The 22182-nt window shown below is 45.8% G+C and overlaps 1 protein-coding gene across 1 annotated transcript in view; it reads right to left on the bottom strand.

Annotated features, from left to right (window-relative positions):
• The window catches only part of NXPH4 (neurexophilin 4), a 327110-nt gene extending 306061 nt beyond the window's left edge, over positions 1-21049 (bottom strand). The window contains exon 1 of the mRNA XM_033935939.1: positions 20790-21049. Coding sequence (XP_033791830.1) covers positions 20790-20843 — 54 coding nt within the window. The 5' untranslated portion in view covers positions 20844-21049. The remainder of the gene's footprint in view (positions 1-20789) is intronic.
• Positions 21050-22182: the final 1133 nt, after the last annotated feature.

A 22182-nucleotide genomic window follows, 5' to 3' on the forward strand; every position in this document is an offset into this window, starting at 1 on the left:
TCTCCCAGCCGAAGGCCAGTGGAGGAGAACATGTTTAGCTACCTACCTCCCAAAATCTGTCTTCACAGGCTGTGATACCATTTACTGAGTAGAATTATCCAAGGGTTCTGTCATGCCCAAGCTTTTGAACACAAGAAGGTTCCTGCAGGTTCTTGAAAGCTCACGGACAACATTTTTTTTTGGATGAATTTGCAAACTGGTTCAATGAACAATATTACACTTCACCAAGTATCCAGTCTGCTCCAGGCCTGGTACAGCTCCCAGCACTCTATAAGGCCATATGTCACCACATACACAAAAAAAAAGAGCTGCAAAGTTATTGTTCGCTTTCTGAACACTTCTGTATTGAAAAACATTACAATACCTCTAGAAAGGATCTAATCCGATAAGGTTGCACCTGTGAAGGCCATGGGGATACAGCATTGATTACCACCAGCATTGAAGCTACATTATCAAAAGGATATGAAGAGAATGGAGTCGATTCAGCGAATGGCCACTAGGATAGTCTCGGGACTCAAAGATCTCCCATACGAAGAACGTCTTAACAGGCTATGCTTATATTCTCTCGAAGAGCGCAGAGAAAGGGGAGACATGATAGAAACATTCAAATACATCACAGTCTGCATTGAAGTGGAAGAAGAAATCTTTTATCTTACGGGTCCTACGGCGACAAGAGGGCACCCGCTAAAACTCAGGGGGGAATGATTTCATGGGGACACCAGGAAATACTTCTTCATCAAAAGGGTAATTGATAAATGGAAGGGTCTTCCAAGCCAGGTAGTTGAGGCCAGTATAGCGCTCGACTTCAAGGGACGATGGGACCATCAGGTGGGGTTGCTCCAGAGGAATGCTTAAAAGACGGGTTCTTGAGTGGGCAGACTTGATGGGCCGTCGGCCCTTTTCTGCCGTCATACTCTATGTTACCATATTTCCTTATGCCCAGAGGATTCCGGAGTGCCAACAGGTCTTACAATCTCACTTATTCAAGGGATACTAACCACCATCCTATCTAGTGATGTAGAAAGGGAGGGTGGCACCCGGCATGACCGCGCCATGTGTCAAATCTTCCCCGCCACTTCGGTGCCCCCCTGCACACCTCTTGAAATGTTCACTAGTGCAAGCAGCACCTTCCACCTGCTGCTCATACCAGTCTTGGCTGCCTTCTGACGTCACGTCCTGGTCCTGTGACCAGGTAGCGACATCAGAAGGGAGCCGAGGCCCAAAAAATTCTATGTAACAATGGTAATCTGTGGGACATTATTGAAAACTATACCTTCATTAGACAAATATAAAAGCAGGCTCCTAATTATTATGACAGGGATTGCCATGCAGATGATTACGAAAAATTGGGGCAGGCTTAACTTTTCTTTTTGGTGGGAGTCTTTATGTTTATGTTATAAATTTGAAAAAATGAATTCAGTTATATTAGGTCATTATCATTTTTTAAAAATTAGTATGGGGCCCATTAACGAATTTTGTTAACTCCGAGTAGTTGTGTATTGTTTTTATTGTTTTCCTGATTTCCACACACATCCAGGGAGGGTAGGAGGGAAGGAGGGAGGGGGGAATACATTGGGTATTATTGTTGATTGGGGAGAGGTAAATATGTTTTGTATTGATATTGATTGAATATAAGTGCTGTCTATGATAATTTGTTGTGTATAATTTAATGCATTTTAGAATGTGAAAATTAATAAAGAATTTTTTTTTTTTAAAAGAAGGGAGCGGAGACTAGGGTTGCCAGACATCCAGATTTCCAAGGTCATGTCCTCCTTTTGAGGACATGCCCGGGGGGGGGGGTCTAGGCAGCTTTTCAAAACCTGGCATTTTGTCCGAGTTTTGAAAAGCTTCCCGACATAATCGTGTCAGGAAGGGGCATCCGTGGATGCAACAGGGTGACATCACGCGCACGTGCGCATGATATTATTGCATCATGTCCGCGCATGCACGGATGCCACCTGGGAACTGGGCTGGGGGCAGAACATGGCGGGAAAAAAGCAGAACTGGGTGGTCCTGGGGGTGTGGCTATGGATCCGGATTTTCCCAAAGGAAAATCTGGTAACCCTAGCCTAAGCCGGCATGAACAGCAGGTGGTAGATGCTACTCGTGCCGGCAAACACTTGAAGAGGTATGCGGGGGCATAGAGGAGGAGAGGTGGCAGTGCCCTCCCCCCACGAAGACGGCGAGCGAGGTGGTCCGCTCTCCCGCCCCCTCATTATGCCACTGATCCCATCCTAGGTAAACATGGTATCATTTCCAGTAGCGCCACTGCCCTAACTGTACAGCATCCACCCCCTTAGCTACAGGTGTCTGCGGACTGGGGGAAGACAGGAGAGTAAATGGAGAAATTGCACCATGAATCACATTCTAGATTATGCATCCTTGCTTTCTCAGCACAAGCTACAAAGTCCCAGAATGGCTGGAATCAGAAAATGAATGGTTTAAAGCAGGGGTTCACAACCTAGTCCTCAGGACACGACTAGCCAGTCAGGTTTTCAGCATATCCATAATGAATATGCATGATTGATTTGATTTATTTATGTACCACGTATATCTTAAGTGGTTTACACTCAGGTACTTTATCATATTTCCCTATCATTCCCAGTGGGCTCAAACTCTATCTAGTGAACCTGGGGCAATGAGGGGATTAAATGACTTGCCCAGGGTCACACGGAGCATGAACCCACAACCTCAGGGTGCTAAGGCTGTAGCTCTAACCACTGCGTCACACAGTCCCACTTTGATTTGACTTATTAAATTTGATATACCGCTTGCACATAAGTATTAAGCAGTTTACAATACTAATACAATTGAAGAACATTACAGACTGTCCCAGCAGGTTCACAATCTAAGTTATATTAAATATAGAAGAAAATTCAGTTACTAAGAGATAAGAAGAAAAAAAAGTGTACTGTAGATACAAAAAGGCGTACAAAATGGCTGAATAAAGAATCTACGAAGTGCAGTATCGAGGCATAATAAAGAAGTAAAAAGCAAAAGAGAGGGCAAAATTAGGCAATCCTACAAGAGAAAGTAAAATAAGTCCCAATCAGTCTCAAACAGACACCAAGAACAGCTCATCTGCCACTAATCCTCGTCACCCGGCTTGGTAGATGCATGCTGAATTGACTGCCTGATGCTGGTAAGCCTCCACAGGCAGTTCTCACCTGGGCTCCCAACCACCATCTATACACCGGAGAGCCCAGCCGATCTCTGAAGCTGAACAGAAGTTGAGCAGAGCAGGATAACGATGGCTGGATCAAAACAAACAGAAGCCACAACTCCAGCAACAGACCTCGAGGTGGAGAAGCAGAGAGCCAAACCGACCTCTCACAGAGCTCCAGCATAACCCCTGGAGGCTGGGCAAAGCTGGAAGCCGGGGAAAAGGTACTCCTTGCCACCACAGCGCCAGCGGGACGTTGACAGCGAGATGCAGCCTCTGCCGACAGAGCCAGAAACACCTCCAGCTCCGGCCAGATGAAAGGCAGGGATTGCCAAAGGCATAGAGAAGGAGCCTCTGCGCCGAAGACTGGTGATAAGCTGAATCGGACACACCGGTTCTCCACTTGTCCTTACCCCAGCAATAATCTCCCATCAGCGACAGCAGCCCAGCGGGATGAGAGGGGAGCTAGGGAGGAACAGCAAAAACAACGGAAGGTGGGTAGCCATTAAACGATCTAACGGTCAGTCACAGGGAAACGGAGAAATGAGTAGAAAATAATGGAAAATACTGCCTTAACCCGTGTAAAATTAGAAATAAATGAGGTAAAGTATAAAACAAATTAAATGAGGTAAAAAACCAAAACAAATAAAAAGCAAGATGGAGCAAATTAAACCAAAAAAAACAAACAAAACAAAGTCAGAACGGAGGCAGTAAAGCCAAAGTCTTTGTCGGACGTCATCTTGTATCCTGAGCCGTTGTATGCAGTACTTCCGTTGAATGCAGATTTATCTCACACAAATTCATTGGAGATAGCCTGAAAACCTGACTGGCTGGATGTGTCCCAAGAACCCTTGGTTTAAGCTGTCCTTGATGGAGGAGAGTTGGTTGGGTAGTATGCCAGGGACACACTGTACCCAAGTTAAAGGGTAAGGGTAATATATTTGATATACTACCTTTCTGTAAATTAACACATTTCATATTTAGTTACTTTCTCTATCCCTAGTTGGCTCACAATCAAAGTTTTTATATCTGGAGAAATGGAGGGTTGTGACTTGCCAAGGGTCACAAGGAGCCACAGTGGAAATTGAACCTTCTTCACCTGGTCCTTAGCCCACTACAACCAGTAGGCTACTCCTCTAGTCCTCTGTCTTAAGGGTGAAAATCAGGGCCAGCTCCTGGGTTGTAGTGTCCTGAGCCATAGCTGCCAGTTCTGTGGATGCTGTCAGGGCCTGCGTTAGGGGAGGGCAAACAGGACAACTGCCCTAGGTCCCACAGCCCTAACCCCCTTTGGGCAGACATGCCTTCTCCCTTCTTTTGGCACCAGTCCATCGCCCTCGCCCTCTCCTTCTCTCTGACAAACTGACTGCGGCAGCTATTGTGAAGCACTGCCTGCATTCTCCTCCATGTTCTCCTTCTCCTGCTACAGTCTGCCCTCAATTACACAACTTCCTGTTTCCTCTTGTTAGGTCTGGGGGTGAAAGGGAGAATGAGATGCATCATCTCTTTTTTTTCTCCTCCATCCAGCATCAAGGGCGGTGGGGAGAGAAGAAGAACAGAAAAGAGAAGGAGAAATGTTGGACCATGGAGGGGAGAGAAGAGAAAGACCCATGGGAGGGCAGGAGGGAAGAGAGATGGGATATGAAGATGCTAGGGGATGGGGAGAAAGGGACAGGGAGATATAGTCTGATGAGAGTAAAGAGAGGGAGGGGAATTCTGGAAATAGTGGAGCCACGTGGAAGAGGTGAAAAGGGTGATGACAAGAAGATGAGTGAGAGAGCAACGATTACAGTGGTAAAAATGTGGTAATGGGGAGTAGATAGAAGGAAACAGGAGGCTGGGAAAGGAGTGAGATGGGAAATGGGAGAGATGGAGCATGAGAAAGAGAGATGGAAAGTTGGTAGGTAGCTGAAAAGTAAAAAGAAGGGTGAAATTTGAGTGGATGGAGAGGCAGAAAAGAAAAAAAAAAGAGTGGGAAGAATCTAAAAAGGAAAGGTCAGTATATCAAAGAAAGGCGTAGGCAGGGAATGAAACAGGACAAGGGAGGAGAAACGACATTTGGAAGCAGCCATTAGAAAGAATTATCAGACGACACAGAAAAACAGAAGTGACAAAATGGACCAACATGATGGAAAAATAAAATGTCCAGACAATAAAGGTAGAAATGTTTTATTTTAAATTTATTATCCAGAATATGTTAGCTTTGGGATATGTTTATCACAGATTTTTGTTTTGTGTTCAGTCCTTTAGCAGACAGCCAATGGAAAGGGGAGGGCAGTGTTTCTGAGCCCAAAATGGGGGAGCACCAAATTTTCTCCCTGCCCTCCCCTATGCCCCTTGCCCAAATGCAAAATATAAATCCCTAAGCTGATGGAGAATCCCAAAGCCCTGTCAACTGAAGACCTCTTTCTCCAGTCCATTAGCCAGAACTCTCCAAGCTCTGCAGCTGGTGGCAGCTCGGGGGACACTGAAGATTTCTGGCTACCAGACCAGAGGAGGTGGTCTTCAACTGGCAGGGCTGTGGGATCCCCACCAGCAAGAGAGGTGGCTAATTTTAGGGGATCCTGGGCCCAGGACCCCTATGTGTTCAGTACAAAATGTGCATATCTGGTTTTATTTCTCTTGCTGAGTTTAATTTCTTGGGGTTCTGTATTTGTTAAAGGTCTGTCTGCATTTTGTGTATGAAGAGCTCATTTAAAATTCTTTTTATGTGTGGTAGTAAATGGCAGGTGGGGAGATTAGGGGGAGGGGCAGGGAGGAGAAGAGATCAGGGGCCCCCTCCTTAATTTTTGCCCTGGGCCCCAGCATGTCTAAAACCAGTCCTGGGTGCTCTGTGCCTAAACATTCACATTAAACAGGAATAATTGATAGCTTGATGCAATAGACTACATCCGGTCTTGTATGCAACTCTTACTTGTACTACCAAAACTTATGCCAAAGAAATTTGTATATACAGTAAAACCTTGGTTTGTGAGCATAATTCCTTACGAAAACATGCTTGTAATCCAAAATACTCGTATATCAAAGTGAATTCCCCCATAAGAAATAATGGAAACTCCACAACCCAAAATCTTTTATACAAAATACTGTATGTACTTGTATTGCAAGACCTTGCTTGTATATCAAGGACACGGTACTACTCGAAAGGGTCCAGAGAAGAGCGACTAAAATGGTTAAGGGATTGGAGGAGTTGCCGTACAGTGAGAGATTAGAGAAGCTGGGCCTATTCTTCCTTGAAAAGAGGAGACTGAGAGAGGACATGATCGAAACATTCAAGGTACTGAAGGGAACAGACTTAGTAGATAAGGACAGGTTGTTCACCCTCTCCAAGGTAGAGAGAACGAGAGGGCACTCTCTGAAGTTAAAAGGGGATAGATTCCGTACAAACGTAAGGAAGTTCTTCTTCACCCAGAAAGTGGTAGAAAACTGGAACGCTCTTCCAGAGTCTGTTATAAGGGAAAACACCCTCCAGGGATTCAAGACAAGGTTGGACAAGTTCCTGTTGAACCAGAACGAACGCAGGTAGGGCTGGTCTTGGTTAGGGCACTGGTCTTTGACCTGGGGGCTGCCGCGTGAGCAAACTGCTGGGTGCGATGGATCACTGGTCTGACCCAGCAGTGGCAATTCTTATGTTCTTAAAATGTTTTGCTTGTCTTGCAAAACACTTGCTTGCCAAGTTACTTGCAATCCAAGGTTTTACTGTATATGCTCAGAGACCCGGAGACCACATGAAGATAAAATCCCCCAAATAAGTCTCACCTCCCAATCATTGCATATATTTGACTTTTAGAAAAATTGCTGGAGAATAATTTCAAAAACTTCCATACTCTCAAAACAGATATTAAAAGGAAAGTTCGCTTAATTTGAGAGTCCCGACATGGACCATGTTTCGTTTCTGAGAAGAGCAATGCTTGTACCAGTTATGGGTCTCTGTTAGTCTTTCAGCGTTCTTTCTCTCCATGTGATTCCAAGCAGTAACTGTCGGGACCCTCAAATTTAAGATCCATTTTGAGAATATGGGAGTTTTTGAAGTTTTTCTCCAGCAATTTTTCTAAAAGTCAAATACATGCAATGATTGGGGGATTTTATCCTCACGTGGTCTCCGGGTCTCTGAGCATATACAGTATATACAAATTTCTTTGGCATAAGTTTTGGTAGTACAAGTAAGAGTTGCATACAGGATCGGATGCAGTCTATTGCATCCCCAATAGTGACCAGGAAGTATTCACACGTGTAGCGTTTAGCACCCCCAAGTCATTTTTAAAAGTTGGCTCCTATGCCCTGAGCCAACTTTTATGAGAGAACAGGAACACTCTGTCACTGCTGTGAAAGCTGAGGCAGGTTTATGGCACCCTGAGCCAGTCTCTCCCCTGACTCATACCTTAAACAGACCCTGGTGAGAATGTTAATGTTTCATAACACTTCAGAAGATATGAGCCTCTGTATGATTGGTGTGGGATTGGCAATACGTGGCCTGATTTTGTAAGAAGTCATAGGACAAAGCTGCACAGACTCCAGAATAAGGTGAGACTGCATCTTTTCAGAAACAGGGTGGTGCACACTAGTGCTGACCGATTCGCGATTTGAATTGATTCTCCGATTCACTTTGGATGAATCGATTCAAATCGGTTTGCTATTGAAGAAAATCGGACTTATCGATTCGTTGGCCCCCTTGCTACCGCCGCTTTTGCCTGGCCAGGAGGAGAGGAGAGAGCCTTGCTTCCGGGAAGGAGAGAGCCTTGTTTGCAAAACCGGAAGTTACATTGAAGCAAGGACTCCGGTGGCAGAGAGAAAGCCTGAACGGGTCTCTGGTGCAGATCGGCAGCAGCAAGGCTCTCTTCTCTCCTCCCTGGCCAGGCAAAAGCGGCAATTCACAACCCTGCCGCTACTCTGGGCGTCTTCTCTCCATTTGGCCGCCCAAGCGAAAACAGGAAGTTTTCACTGAGGGCAGGCTGCAGTGGAGAGAAGACGCAAGGAGTAGTCACATGTAGTGGTAGGAGTGGATTGCTACCGCCACCGGCAGACCTCTTCCAGACTCTCTTTGGGAAAGATGTGGGGATGTTGTGGTGGTGGGGATTTAGGAGTGCCATAAAAAAAATAAAAAAGGTAGATGGAGGGAGAGGGGAGCGGGGAGCTGGTGGACTGGAGGAGAGATGGGAAGAAGACAGATGGGAGAAATGAACTTGTTGGAGGGGGGAGATAGACTTGGGGGAGATCATGGAGAAGAGAGATGGGGGGAAGGATAGAATAAATAAGGATCTAAAAACAGGAGTGGGAGAGAGATGGTGGACAATGGGATTTAGGGAGGAAAGGAACAGAAAGGGATAGAAGTTGGATACAAAGGATGGTGGGGAGGGGGGATAGAGATACTGGATAGGAGGGTAGTTGGGAAGAGAAAGGGAGACATGGTGGACCCTTGGGTGGTGGGGAAGGAGAGAGAGATGAAGGATGAAAGGGTAATTCAGAAAAGGTGGATCTGTGGATGGAGACGAAAAAAAGGAAAGATACCAGACCTCTGGGGGAGGGAAGGGAACCAGAAGGGGAGGACAGAGAGGGCAGATGGATGATTAGCATGGAGAAAGAAGGAGACCCTGGCAAGCAAGTTATCAGAAGACAACTGGAGCCGGAGACTGAAAAGATCTGAATAATGATCAGACAACAAAAGGAAGAAAAAATAATTTTATTTTCTATTTTGTGGTGTTAAACCACAAACATGAACTAGGATTTAAGAGAGAGAGGAAAAGTATTTTTTGTTTGTTTATTTTCTTTACACCACAGCGCCAGTGTGGGTAGGAGAGGGCAAAGTGGGTGAAGAGGCTATAAAATAGACCCACCAGAATATTTGAAAAAAACATCCACTTGGGCAAGAAAATCGAATCGAAAAATCGATTCAATAGGCTGAATCGAATCAAATTTTTTTTCCCTGAATCGGGCAGCACTAGTGCACACAAGCAACAGCTTCCCAGTGGGAGGGGTGGGGACAAAACTCAGGCAGTGATTTAAGATTTTGGTGCTCACAGCAAGACTTGGCATCAGATCCCAGAAAATAGGGCAAGGGAGGGATCAGAGATTCCAAAGACTGGGGGAGCCAGAAGAGGAGCAGAGGGAGGCCGAAATGCCACAGTTGTGCCCCAGATGTCTGGGAAAACCCGGACATGTCCTCTTTTTAGAGGACTGTCCAGGTGCCCAGAGGGATTTCCAAAACCCAGCAGTTTGTCCGGGTTTTGGAAGTCCCCAACCTCAAGGCCGAGTCAGTGCACACAGTCTAAAGCTGGGTGAGGTTTGTGTGGGGGCGGGGCTGGGGCAGAATGAGGTGGGTACAGGTGTTCTCTTTTTGTATACATGACATCTGGCAATCCTATCCTTTTAAGCAGCACTGAAGTAAGCAGAAACAGAATCATGGGCCTGGGTATTTTGCACCTATAAAATTTGGCACCATAGGCTGTTGCCTATGCTGCATCAGCCTACATCTGGGCCTGGCCATAAAAACAGGCTTGGGATAAGCACAGGAGATCATCAGTAATAAGGAAGTGAGACTAAAACCGGAGCTACAGCTGGGTCTGCAGAAGGGAAAATGAGCAGGGCAAAGGAGGCAGGAGCTCTTTATTTGCCCTCAGATTCCCTAGTTCTATACAGAACCATAAATATTTTTTATTATAAGCAAACACTTTTTTAAACAGTAAGAAGTGTGGGCATAAGAATTGATTTTCACAGGGAAGAAAACAAGTAGAAACAGAAGCTATTTCAAATGGCTGCAAGAGAACAAAAAAAAGAAAGAAAATAGATGGATTTTTGGCTTTGTCCACGAAATCTTTCACTGTTTTACAATGCGGCAATGATTACACAACACACCCACCCACATTTTACTCAGTGAAAGTGGAACGTTTGAAAGGATGTACAAGCCTGTTAAAAACCCATGCGGAGCAGTCCTTTAACCAGAAAATATAGATGTTTTCAAATTCTTAATTGTTTCTTTCTTTTATTTTTATTATTATTCCTAGTGCAAACGTGCATAATAGTAATTAGGGATGTGCATTCACTTGAAGCGACATATGAAATGTCATCATTTTCCCATGTTGTTTCGTGTTGTAGGCAAACAAAGATGAGGAGGAAACATAAAATAAATTGTTTTGTGCACCACGCTGCTCCTTTTGACCTTGGGCAAGTCACTTAATCCCCCATTGCCCCAGATACATTAGGTAGACATGAGCCCACCAGGATAGATAGGGAAAAATGCTTGAGTACCTGAATGTAAACCACTTAGGGCTAGATTCACTAAAGCTTCCGATCCTGTCCAGCCGATCGTTCCCCGACCCTGACCTGATTCACTAAACTCCTACCCGATCCGATCCACCCTTGCAAATGAGGGGAAATGGCATACATAAGTAGGAAGCCCTCGATTCACTAAGCAGAAGAAACACCCACTGGGTTTGCCAATCCGAAATGAAGCAACTGTAGAGGACCAGTCTTGCCGACTCTCTTGCTCTCTGCCGCCCTAAATCCCAGTATCGAGGTTAAAACCCCATATAAAACAACCATCAAAATAAAAAATAAAACTGTAAAATATCTATACATATGCATAAGACTCCCCTTTTTATATATTCTGCAAAAAAGCGCAGAGCAAGCCCGCGGTTTTAATCCACGGGTTTAAAACGTGTTCTGTTCCATAATCTGGCTGCACAAAAATTGAAATCATTCCTTTTAAAATGTCCACTCGCAGGGCCAGAGTATAAACCGCAGCCACCCCCTCCTCCTTTATTTTGAGCTCGCTTGTGCGAAGAGCAAGCGTATGCGCAAACTGCATCTACAACCAACAAAGATAATCTGCGCATGCGTCTCGATTGCTGTACAGCGATCCGTGGGACCGCTGTAGGGCACGCGTCCGATCAGATCATTTGCATGCAGAATCTGTTGTGAATCGGTCACTCGGCAAAACTCGGCCAAGAATCGCCCAACAGCGATCCAGCTCGGTGAGTTTAGTGAATTTAGGCCTTAGGCCATAAGTGGTATATAAATACTAAAAATAAATAAAATAAAAATTGGTGTGTGCTCTTTGGAAGGAGTGCAAACACTTTCTACACGTGCACACTGTTTGCACATAAAGCGTACTCTTCAAGAACAGTGTGCACTCTGGACACCAAAAATTACCGTAGGTGCAAAAAAAATAGACTGCAACTGGTGAATTCTATAAATGGTATCTAACATTTGTGGCCAACATTAGCGTGCCTAGCCAGTGATGTAGTAACAGTGGGTGAGGAGGCGGTCTGCCATATACCTCATGTTGGTTGGGGCGCCAACACCCCTCCACTCTGCCCCACCCCCACCTCTTCCCATTCCTCCCCTCCTTGCGCACGCCCCCTTCCCTTACCCCATACCTCTAGTTGAAGAAATTGTTTGCGGAGGTTAACAACGTGCTCCTCGCAACTCCGTCAGCTCTTACGCTGATGTCACTTTCAGGTGCTGCGCATAGGAAGTGGTGTCAGACGGAGAGCCAACGGGGTCGTGAGCAACAACTTCAAGTAGAGGTACGGGGAAGGGAAGAGGGGTGCGTCGGGTGGGATCGGGGAAGGAGCAGGGGGAACGCATGCAGCAGGCGGAATCAGGGAAGGATCAGAGGTGGAGAAGAGGGTGGGGAAGGGGTGCCACCGCCCCGGGTGCCTCTCACCCTCGCTACACCACTGTGCCTAGCCAATTTAGGCGCTTAACTTGGGCCCCCTTCTATCAAGTTTTGGCCAATCAAGGACTTCCCTAGACTCCTCCCTAAGGAAGTCCCTGATTGGCTGAGGTGTCCCAGGCCCCTCCAAAGGGTGGAGCCTGAGGCGCCTCAGCCAATTAGGGCCTTTAGCCTCTCCCCATGCATCAGATGATGCGCCAGAGCGGGGCCTAAGGCCGCTACTGGGCGGCGAGCAGCTTGAGAGTAGGAGAAGGAGGACTTTACTCCTGCTTCCGAAGATTTTGGAGTGGCGTAGGAGCAGAAGGAGGGTCCGGGCACCCCTCCTGCTCCCGAAGATGTTCAGAGCCTCCAAGGAGCAGGAGGGACTGGGCACCCCTCCTGCTCCCAACTATTTTAAAGGTACCGGGGTGGGTGGGCCGGGCCTGACCGCCTGGGTCGATCAGGGGTGGGCCGAGTGGTGGAAGGCCTAGGAGCAGGATGGACTGAGCACCCATCCTGCTCCCAAATTTTTGGTGTCGCAGGTGGGCCGTGCCGGTCGGGGGGAGGGGGGCAAGGGATGCGCCATGAGGGGGGCGAGGGCCATGCAGAGAGGGAGGAAGGTAGGGCGAGTGCCATGCCAGTCGGGGGTGGGGAGCGGTCGTGCTTGGGGGGGGGGGCACGTTTTTGTGAGGGGGTACATTTTTTGGACAGGCCTGCCTGTCTTTTTTATTCATTTTTTTATGGGGCACATATTTTGCGTGTGTAACACACGCAAAATATCTGTGCCATGGAAAAAAAATGAATAAAAAAAGACAGGCAGGCCTGTCAAAATACCTGCAAACCTGGCGGTAACTCAGTTACCGTCGGGTTTGCCAATAGTAAAACCCGATTCAAAATAGCCAAGCAATTGTTAGTGAATCAATCACTTGGCTATTTTGCATGGGTTTTACTAATTTGCATGGGACGATCGGGGTCGGATCACTACAGGCGTTAGTGAATAGTGCAGGAGGGAAATCTGGTCGTAAAGGGCTCGCAAACCAATCGGTACACAATCGGTTTGCTTAGTGAATCTAGCCCTTACATGCCCAAATTTGGACACTAGTCAGTAATTTGGGCACGGAACTTCACAGGATTCAGCCCTTTGTGAACAGTGTGCACACTTTCAAACGAGCACGTACTCTTAATGACACTGCACCCATAACACCACAAGAAAACAACCTCCCCCTCCCAAAAACTTTGAACATTCCCCAAAAACGATACAACACAAACATATTCTGGATGTATACCCCTAGAAGTCATAGATGGGAGGAAGGCACATATTCAACTTCTTGCAGATTTATGAAGTCAGATAAAACATTTTCTATCTTCAATTAAACCAAACCTATTAGTCTATCAGACTTTAATATTTTCCCTGCATCTCTCTAAATTCTCATTTGTCTGGTCTGCCTGTCTACCTGCCCTATGGAGCTTATGGTCTCTTATATGCACTGTTTCTTCTAAGCCAGTGGTCTCAAAGTTACGGCCCGCCAGGTACTATTTTGAAGCACTCGGTATGTTTATCATAATCACAAAAGTAAAATAAAACAGTTTCTTACAATATTATTGTTAAGACTTGGCCATAAGGAATGATTTATAAACTATAAAGAGTTTTACCTCATGCAAAATTGTCATTTCTTTAACAAGACATTACCTATTTTTTGTGAGGCCCTCCAAGTACCTACAAATCCAAAATGTGGCCCTGCAAAGGGTTTGAGTTTGAGACTAGCTGCTGGTAGCTGTGAGTAATCCATCAAAACGGTGGAGGGGGGGTGAAGTGCTCACTGCTGATACGGGGACAAGGCCAAGGAGTGGTGAATGGTCTTGTCCCCGCAGTTAAGGGTGGGAATGCGCGTGGTAACCCTCCCTCCTTCCTACCTATCTGAATCTATCTCCCCCCCCCCCCTTACCTTCACGGCACGTTTTAAGTTTGAGTAACTTGTTGAAAGCCGCCGGAGCCTATGTGCAGTCACGTGCGTCTGTGGGCGGAAGCTTCTCCTCTGACGCAACTTCCGGTTGTGTCAAGAGGAGAAGCTTCCACCCACAGACGGTAAGGGGGAAGGAGGGAGATACTCGAACCGCACGAGGGGTGCCGAAGGGCGGTGAGGTGGTGAGAGGGAAGGGTGGTGGTGGAAAGGAAAAGACACTGAAGGAGGGTGAAGAGGAACAGACACCAAAAGGAAATGGGGAACAGAGAGTGGGGAGAAGACGCTGAAGGGAAATGGGGATCAGAGAGTGGGGAGAAGATGCTGGAAGGCAAGAAGACTATGGGGGGAGCAGAGGGAAGAATATGGATGCCAGACCAATTGGGGGGGGTGAAGGGAGAGGCACAGTAACAGAGCAAATGGAAGATGCAGAGAGAAGACAGACAGTGGATGGAAGGAATTGAATGATTAGTTGTGTTGATAAAAATTTATAAACAAAGCCCTGCCAGCTGAACATCTCTTTCTCTAGTTCAGCAGCCAGAACTTTGATTTATAAAGAAGGAATAAGCTAAATATTGCAGTACTGAGGCTTGTATGGATGGTGTAGGGATAGTAATCGCGGGGACGGGGACGGGGCTGGGACAGTGGTCACGGGAACAGGGCAGTGACGGGGACAAATTTTTTCCCCGTGTCATTCTCTATTTGAGACCACTGTTCTGAGTGTGTGTCCTCCAACTGCATTGCTGCCACTAGGGGGTGATGCTTCAATATTGTCTTTTTAATCACTAGTTTAGTCTTTAATTTTGTTATTTATTATTTAAAATTCACTTATTATTTACTATCTAATCTAAGTAACATCTACCTTGTCTGAAACTTTTTTGTTAACCAAGTCGAGCTCCTTTTTAGAGAAGATATGGTATTTAAATCTAAGTCTCAAATTAGATTAGATTAAGGGGTGGTATTCAACTCAGACCTCAGGGACCACCTGGCCAGTCAGGTTTTCAGTCTCTGTCATCCATATTCATTGTGGATATCCTGAAAACCCGACTGGCCAGGTGGACCCTGAGGACTGGGTTGAATACCACTGGATTAGACTAGAGAAATGTAGGTTCCAGGGAGTCCTTGCATGCCCCTCTCTGTTGAAAACGTGATAATAAAACAGCACCATCCACACTAGCAGGACTATAAGTGGAAGGCTCCTGCTCAGCTTAGAGCAGGGGTCTCAAAGTCCCTCCTTGAGGGCCGCAATCCAGTCAAGTTTTCAGGATTTCCCCAATGAATATGCATGAGATCTATGTGCATGCACTGCTTTCAATGCATATTCATTGGGGAAATCCTGAAAACCCGACTGGATTGCGGCCCTCAAGGAGGGGCTTTGAGATCCCTGGCTTAGAGCAGTGTCTCGTAAACTTTGCGAAGACTCAGCACACTAAACTGGTGGCCGCAGCTCGAGGGCATCTAGAAGTGTGTGGACATTGACCTAACAAAGTTATGTGCATGTGTGACATCGTCATGTCAATATCTGCACATGCGCAAATAGAGATACAAGACATCCGGATTTCGCCAGACATATCCTCCTTTTCGAGGGCATGTCTGGGGGTCTAGACGGCTTTTCAAAGCCCGGCATTTTTTCCGCGTTTTGAAAAGCTTTCGCATCAGGAGGGGGCGACCGTGCATGTGCGGATGCAACGCGGTGATATCATCGCATCCGCACAGGCACGGATGCTGTCTGGGGCGGGGAGGAACGGGGCATGGTGCAAGCAGAATAGGGTGGGTCTGTGGGCGTGACCATGGGTCCAGATTTTAGGCGCAAAGGCCCTCCAGACAGGGCCCTGGGCCACCAATGGGAGGTGCTGGGAGGAAAGAAGTGCGGAGAAGTGCCCAGGAGAAGAGGTGCTGGTGCCGGTTGACTGACTACAAGATTGTGCTTCTTGCCACGAGAGGCACTTCCTGTAGGCAGTCAGCTGGCACCGGAGCCTCTCCTCCTCCCCAGCGTCTTGCGACACAACTGAAATCTCGGGCGGCACACAGTTTGCAATATACTGGTTTGGAGGGATCAGTGCAATATGTAACTGCACAGTGCAATATACACCCTGTTTAGAAGCAAAAGTAGTAAAGGCAGAGAAAAGTGTTGATTTTGTCATTCAGTGATTTGCTCCAGAATTGGTCTAAGGTAAATTATGTGACTTCATATTACAAGTGCACCAGAACTCCTTGAAAGTGAGGGATGAGGGAGGCTAGGACATTCCAGTCTTCTGTAAAAATGGATTTCTGATGATCTAAGCAAATGCACGGGGAATACTAACCTAATTCTCTAGATGAAAAAATGCAGGCAACATTGAGAGGAAGGGTGGGGCCTCACTATCTTAGAAAAAAGAAAGAAAGGCAACTAGAAAAGCCTTCTCAGAGTAGCCCGGTAGTACTTGGTAGTCAAGAAACCAAAGCAAAATTTGCATTTTGTAATGACTATTATATATCAGTGAGCTAATGACAAGAAGCAGGGACTGATTAATAACGACATTTATCAGACATAAATGAGGAAGGCTCCACTCTGGCCCATGTGTTCCAAACCAGAAAGGAAGGGACAGTATTAACCTTCTATGCCTTAGGCATTGCAGTAATGAAAATATGTCAATCAGAGCATCTGTTTGCTCACCAAACCCACTCTGACCATGACAACATACTTTGGCCATCACACGGCAAATGCGCTGCACAAACCTATGCCCACAGACACTGAGCTCATCACTCAGCTGCAATAACAATAACCCTCCTTAAATTGCTTATCTCACCAGAAGCCAGATGGTCCCCATTTCCTCGCTTCCCTACCTACTTGAATGCCAGCTTTACCCTGGTTTCCCTGTGGCTGGGGAGGGGTCCTCTGTGCCTTTCTCAGGCTGTACTGAACTCTGGTACCATTTCTGTGGCTCCTGCTGCTTCCGTGATGAAGCTGCCGCAGTCAAGAGTTCACAACGGCACTCTTAAGTCCTAAGCACTAATAATTCCTGCCAATGAGATCTTCTCTCAAGGCATCCTAAATTTTTCTCAGTTCTTAAAAATAACAGAGCCAAAATTAAACGGCTCCAGCTCTGTTTTGCCAAAGTTTCTATTTCCAGAGCTTAAAGTCTCCTCTTATCTCAGGAAATCCAGACTACCCAACTGGCATTAAGATTATTGTTCATAGCTCTAATATAGAAATGTCACTGCTTTGCCCTGACTTTTCAGTAGACAAGCATATCCGGGAGGAATGAAGGTGTTCAATGTCCCGTGATTTCCACTCATTGTTTTATTTACAAGGGGTGTCTGTTGTACATTTGATTTTAGGTCTGTATTGCTATGCCCAACTATGTTTGTCTTATGTGTTATTTTGATCATATGCTATATTTCAATATGGACTTCTTTTTGGATCAGTGGGTGATAAATGCTTTTAAATAAATAAACCAATCAGGGGTAATCTCTTCAAAAGTTTCAAAAATCACAATGTGACAATTCAAAAAGGTCTCTTCACGCTATCTTTCCCTATTCTTCATCCACCAAGCTGGTTCCCACCTGTTTTCTATTATGGTAACAGTGTGCTAGTAGTCTTTGCTAGGGAGAAGTGAAACCAGCAATTTACTGATTTTGAACTGGGGGTAGAGACACATTTATACTGTATATTGGCACTTGCCAGAGACAAGAGGCAGAGAGTCATGACTGGAAGCAAAGGGTTCAGAGAGCATGAAGACAAGAATTCATGTGGAGCCTGTGTGAATCCAAAGAAGGGAGTTAATCCGGAAACCTGGTCAAGAAATGTATTAACCTATTAGTCCAATGAAAAGGTTATCATCTTACTTTTTTTGTTGGTCTTTATTTCTGAGGCTCAGAGGAGGAACGGGGCACTGAACTTGGAAAAAAATTAATACCTACTTATTGCATTTTAAGACAAGAATAATTTAATATAATTTCAAGTTTGTTTTCCTTTGCATGATTTCAATTTATTTTTAGCAAATTTCTGATCAACCAGTGGTCAGCACTTTCCACCCCAAAACAGGCCTAAATTAATGACCACAAGTTTTGTCTCCTTTTTGTAATCTGTCATGCACAAGGACCTGTATTATGTGATGTTTTCCCTTCTCACTGATTTATTTTCAGTTTCCAAAAATTCTATGAATTCCCAGGAAACTCAGCAGATAATTAAACAACAATGTTGATCTGCGCCATTTAATGCATAATACATTACTCTCTGAATTTCCCCATGAATGCCTGGATGTGCTGGGGTAGGATTTCTATGGTAAAGCATCCTCTGTCATTTCAGCTCCAGGTACAAAAGTAGCTGAATGGATTAGAAGTGTTCCTCTTCATTAAATGAATCCACTGAAACATTTGGAAAACCAATTTGCCCCTGGTTGTGTGTATAGTGCTTCCAAATGCTATAATCCTGACAAGATATCATGAAGGGCCACTACTGGGATATCAACTCTCAGGCCACTGACCTGATGACACCATGTATAGGATGGGTGCCATAATTTGCTATATATTTTCACGAGTGTCCAGTCAGACCCAATGCTTCACAATTCAAAGATCAAATTAAGGGTTTGGGGGATGAGGGTTTTAATGCAAAGAAAACGCTGAGGAAAGCAAGTCATACTTCTGACATGAGATGTTTTATAGTTTATTCTGGGAAAAAAAACAAACAACCAAATCTTGGAGGAAAACCATAGTCTGAGAAGTCCAAGATGAACCTTTATCTCCGATAGGATAATCCTCTGTTTTGTGGGTGCTTATGAAGCAGAAATCGCAGATATCATCAATTTATTTTCATTCTTTTCTTTTTAATTCATTATGGTACAGTTTACATTTATGATTTGATCACGAGCTTCTGATCAGAGTGCTGAAACCACAGAATCCCCAAATCGTGTTCAGACACAGAGGATAATTCAGTGCGTTCAAGAAAAGGTTCCGTTTTGGCGCAGCTGGTGTCATCAAACTGAATGGGAGCTCAGACAAGAATTATTAACACATACATCTTATGTAAATTTTTAAAAATATTCTACATAAATTTAATATGTTTCAGGCAACTGCATAGAAAAAGAGCCTTTTTTTTTGCCACCACAGACTGATGTTCACCTGTAAGCTCTGATTGGGGGTGTCAAGAATGAAACCCACAGTGCAGAAACCTTATTTACACACCATGTTATAATAAAAGAGCCTTCCAGAATATACTGCTGTCCACTTCATGTCAGATCAGGCAGGTGTGAGATAAAAGGAGCAATCACACCTAGCCTGCTGGCCATAATTTCTTCAGACTCAGTCCCAGACCCAGCTCTAAAACATTTTGCCTGCAATATTCTCTGTTTAACATCCCCCCCCCCAAAGAAAAAACACAACAACTCAACAGAACTAGAGATCCCCCTCCCTTCATGCAAAAATTAACTCAAAGGAATATTTCAAGATGAGTATTCTATTGGGGCTTGTACACTTGTTGCTCTTAAAGATCACCCTAATCATTTTTCCAAAACGACTGAATTTAAAATTATCATCTTCATACCAGTAGGCAGAACAAGGAGAAACAATTGGTGATTGTTTGGGCACTGCAGAGCCCTAGACACTGGCATCTAGAATTCTCCATGCTAAGATAGTCTCAAAATATAGCGTGGTTTGGGGGTTTTGTTTGGGGGGGGGGGGGGGTTAAGCAAGAAGTCTGCCCTGCGGTTTGTTAGATTTTACTGATCTGGTAAACGATACCAAAAAACCATCAGCATAATAGAAATCAATGTGTATAACGGTACCTTATCAGACAGAAGACCTCGGGTCCTTCTATCCCAAGGTTTCAAAATCTATCAAAGTGCAGCCTCTTCTCCTCCCCCACTCTCACGAGCGACCAACCTATCAGTCACGGGCTAGCCTCCCCCCCCCCAACCACACACCCTTTCGCCCCCCCCCCCCCCGAGCCACCACATTCCTCAAAGGATCAGAGCAATTCAAGACATGGAGATAGGTGGGCACCGATGCCAATACCAAACTGTCATCGGTCTGCCAAGTCCCTTCCTCTTATTTTCAGGATTTGATTTCTTTCAATAGAATCTCATTAGTTAATCTGTAGGTTCCATAAGAAGGGAAAGGAGGGTAAAGGTAACTACTTAGGACAAGGGTCTTTTCAGAAGCCAAAATAAAAAGAGAGAATGTGGAAGTGTTGCTATTCCTGGTAGCCTCGAAAGGAGCATCTGTCGTTAGTCCTACGTTTGCAGCCAAACCGACTTCACAGGTTTTCGCTATAAAAATTCCTTCTTCCCCCCCCCCCCCACCCCCCAGTCTTCCAAAGAACCGACTTTGCCTTATTTCCAGCAGCGCTAACCCATCCAAGTAAAAACCATCTCAACCCTCCCCCCCCCCCCCCCCCGCCTGCCAAAGGTTTGCTTTGCGCATCTTATTTCAAAAAGCAAACTTTAAATAAATAAAAAAAGATAAAACAACAGTTTAAAATACTGCGATTAACAGTTCCTCCGTTATATAGTGTATGAACGGGGCTCAACTTCCATCGGATCTCTCTGCTCTGGTGGGGAAAAAAAACTAGTTTAATAATCAAAGCAATTACCTGCACTCATACCTGATTCCAACTTTTCGGACTAACAACCTTTTTTGCCTAAGTACACGTTTATGTTAACTTTCCCCATATTTACACGTATCAGCACTTGAGCCCGAAACGAGAATTCCGGCTTTATTCTATGTGCATTGTATTCTTATCACTTGTATCATTAAAAAAAAAAAAAAAAAAAAGTTGTCCAGCTAAGAACATCGCTACATATAACGATGATGGAACATTTAACCTCAGCGCATGTGGATCCCATAAGGGTAACTCCCCACGCGAGAAGCCAAGTCAACTCGTTTCTGCCAATGCAGTAAGGACTAAGCCCTGGTTTTTGCAAATTCATTTCTCACTTTCCGTCTCATTTCATCCTTATGGCAATACATCAGATGGAATCACTTTGGCCTCGGGGTTTGCACGTTTTGCCCCCCACCCCTCCGGTCACTCCCTTACCTTATGCAGAACCCACTGACTGACGATTAGAGACATCCAGCAGAACCGCTGCATCCTCCGAGACAAATCCCGAAACACGTTGGGAATCAGGAAGTCAACTTAAGCGCGCGCACACACACAAAAAAATCAATCAGCGTCTTTTCTTTTGCACGGAGCACTCGAGCCCACAGACGGCAAAAGGAGGCAGGTAAAGAAAAGCGAGGAGAAAGTAAAGTCCGGCAGCACGAGGGGAATTCAGCGGGGATCGGAGCATGGATCCGTGGAGGAGACGAATGATGTCAGACGGGAGGGGGGCGGGGGAGGGAAAAAAAAAAAGTTCGGTCTCCCACTCGCCGAGGGAGCTGTGCAAGTGTGACGGGCAAGGCGGAAAAAGTCTCGGCAGCCCCGCGCCACGCTCCATTGGCAAAGCTCCCTCGCCCGAGAGGGGCGGGAGGGGCCCGCCTAGCCCTCCAATCCTACGCGGCAGAGGCCAGGACGCCATGAGTGGGCCCCGCCCCTTCTCTCCCTCCCTCGGCGTCGGAGGGAAAAGCGCGAGGCAGCAGGCGCTGAGGCGACGTCTGCGCGAGGCGACTTTAAACGGCTGGTTCCCCCCTCCCCCCTCCCAAGCCATTCGATTGATTCTCTTCCAGGATCGCCTCGGTTCCTTTGGCGCCGGCGGATGGGAGCGCGAGCACGCTCTGCCCAGGGACTGTGTGGTCGAGAATCCGGGACACTGTATAAGGTTACACTGACCTGAAAAGCTGTTTGTGCACGTGAGAGAGGGAAAAGTCATCTACCGACCCCCCCCCCCCCCCGCCAGCTTTTCTTCTTGAACGGGACGCCCGGTAACGCTTGCACGGATTCTCGACTACGTAGGATTCTCTGCGGGCACGCAAACGCGCACCGCTGCAGTTATTAGGAAGCGGACTGTGTGATCCTCACAACTCATGCCTGAATAAATTGGTTAATCTGTAAGGTGGTCTTTTTTTGTTGTTGTTGTTCAACAGGCTAACGCGGCTACTCCTCCTAAGGCAGTTATCGCCGTCAATTGTCCATTCTCATGAGGGGAATTGTGAGCTGGGGGCTGGAGCATAAGGTGAGAGAATAGAGAGCACGTTGCACAAGATTAAAAAGGGACTTGAAATCCCATTTAGGTGGAAATGCGGCTCTTCACCTGTGTTTAATGTTCAAATTGAAATTTGCATTTGAAAAGCACAAAAGATTAAAGTACTGTATTATAAAAACAATGAACAGCTGATTCTTAAGAACAGGTAGGAGGATAATCCAGCAGCAAGGATCAGAATTGAGTTAAGGTGTGGGGATTTGTTCCAGATATTCACAGCCTCTGGCCCCACTCTAGAAAGCATTGTAAAACAGAGGATACTCCCTTCCCCACACCAAGTGAACTGAAGCC

This window comes from Geotrypetes seraphini, chromosome 3 (assembly GCF_902459505.1).
Source record: "Geotrypetes seraphini chromosome 3, aGeoSer1.1, whole genome shotgun sequence".
Taxonomy (NCBI): Eukaryota; Metazoa; Chordata; class Amphibia; order Gymnophiona; family Dermophiidae; genus Geotrypetes; species Geotrypetes seraphini.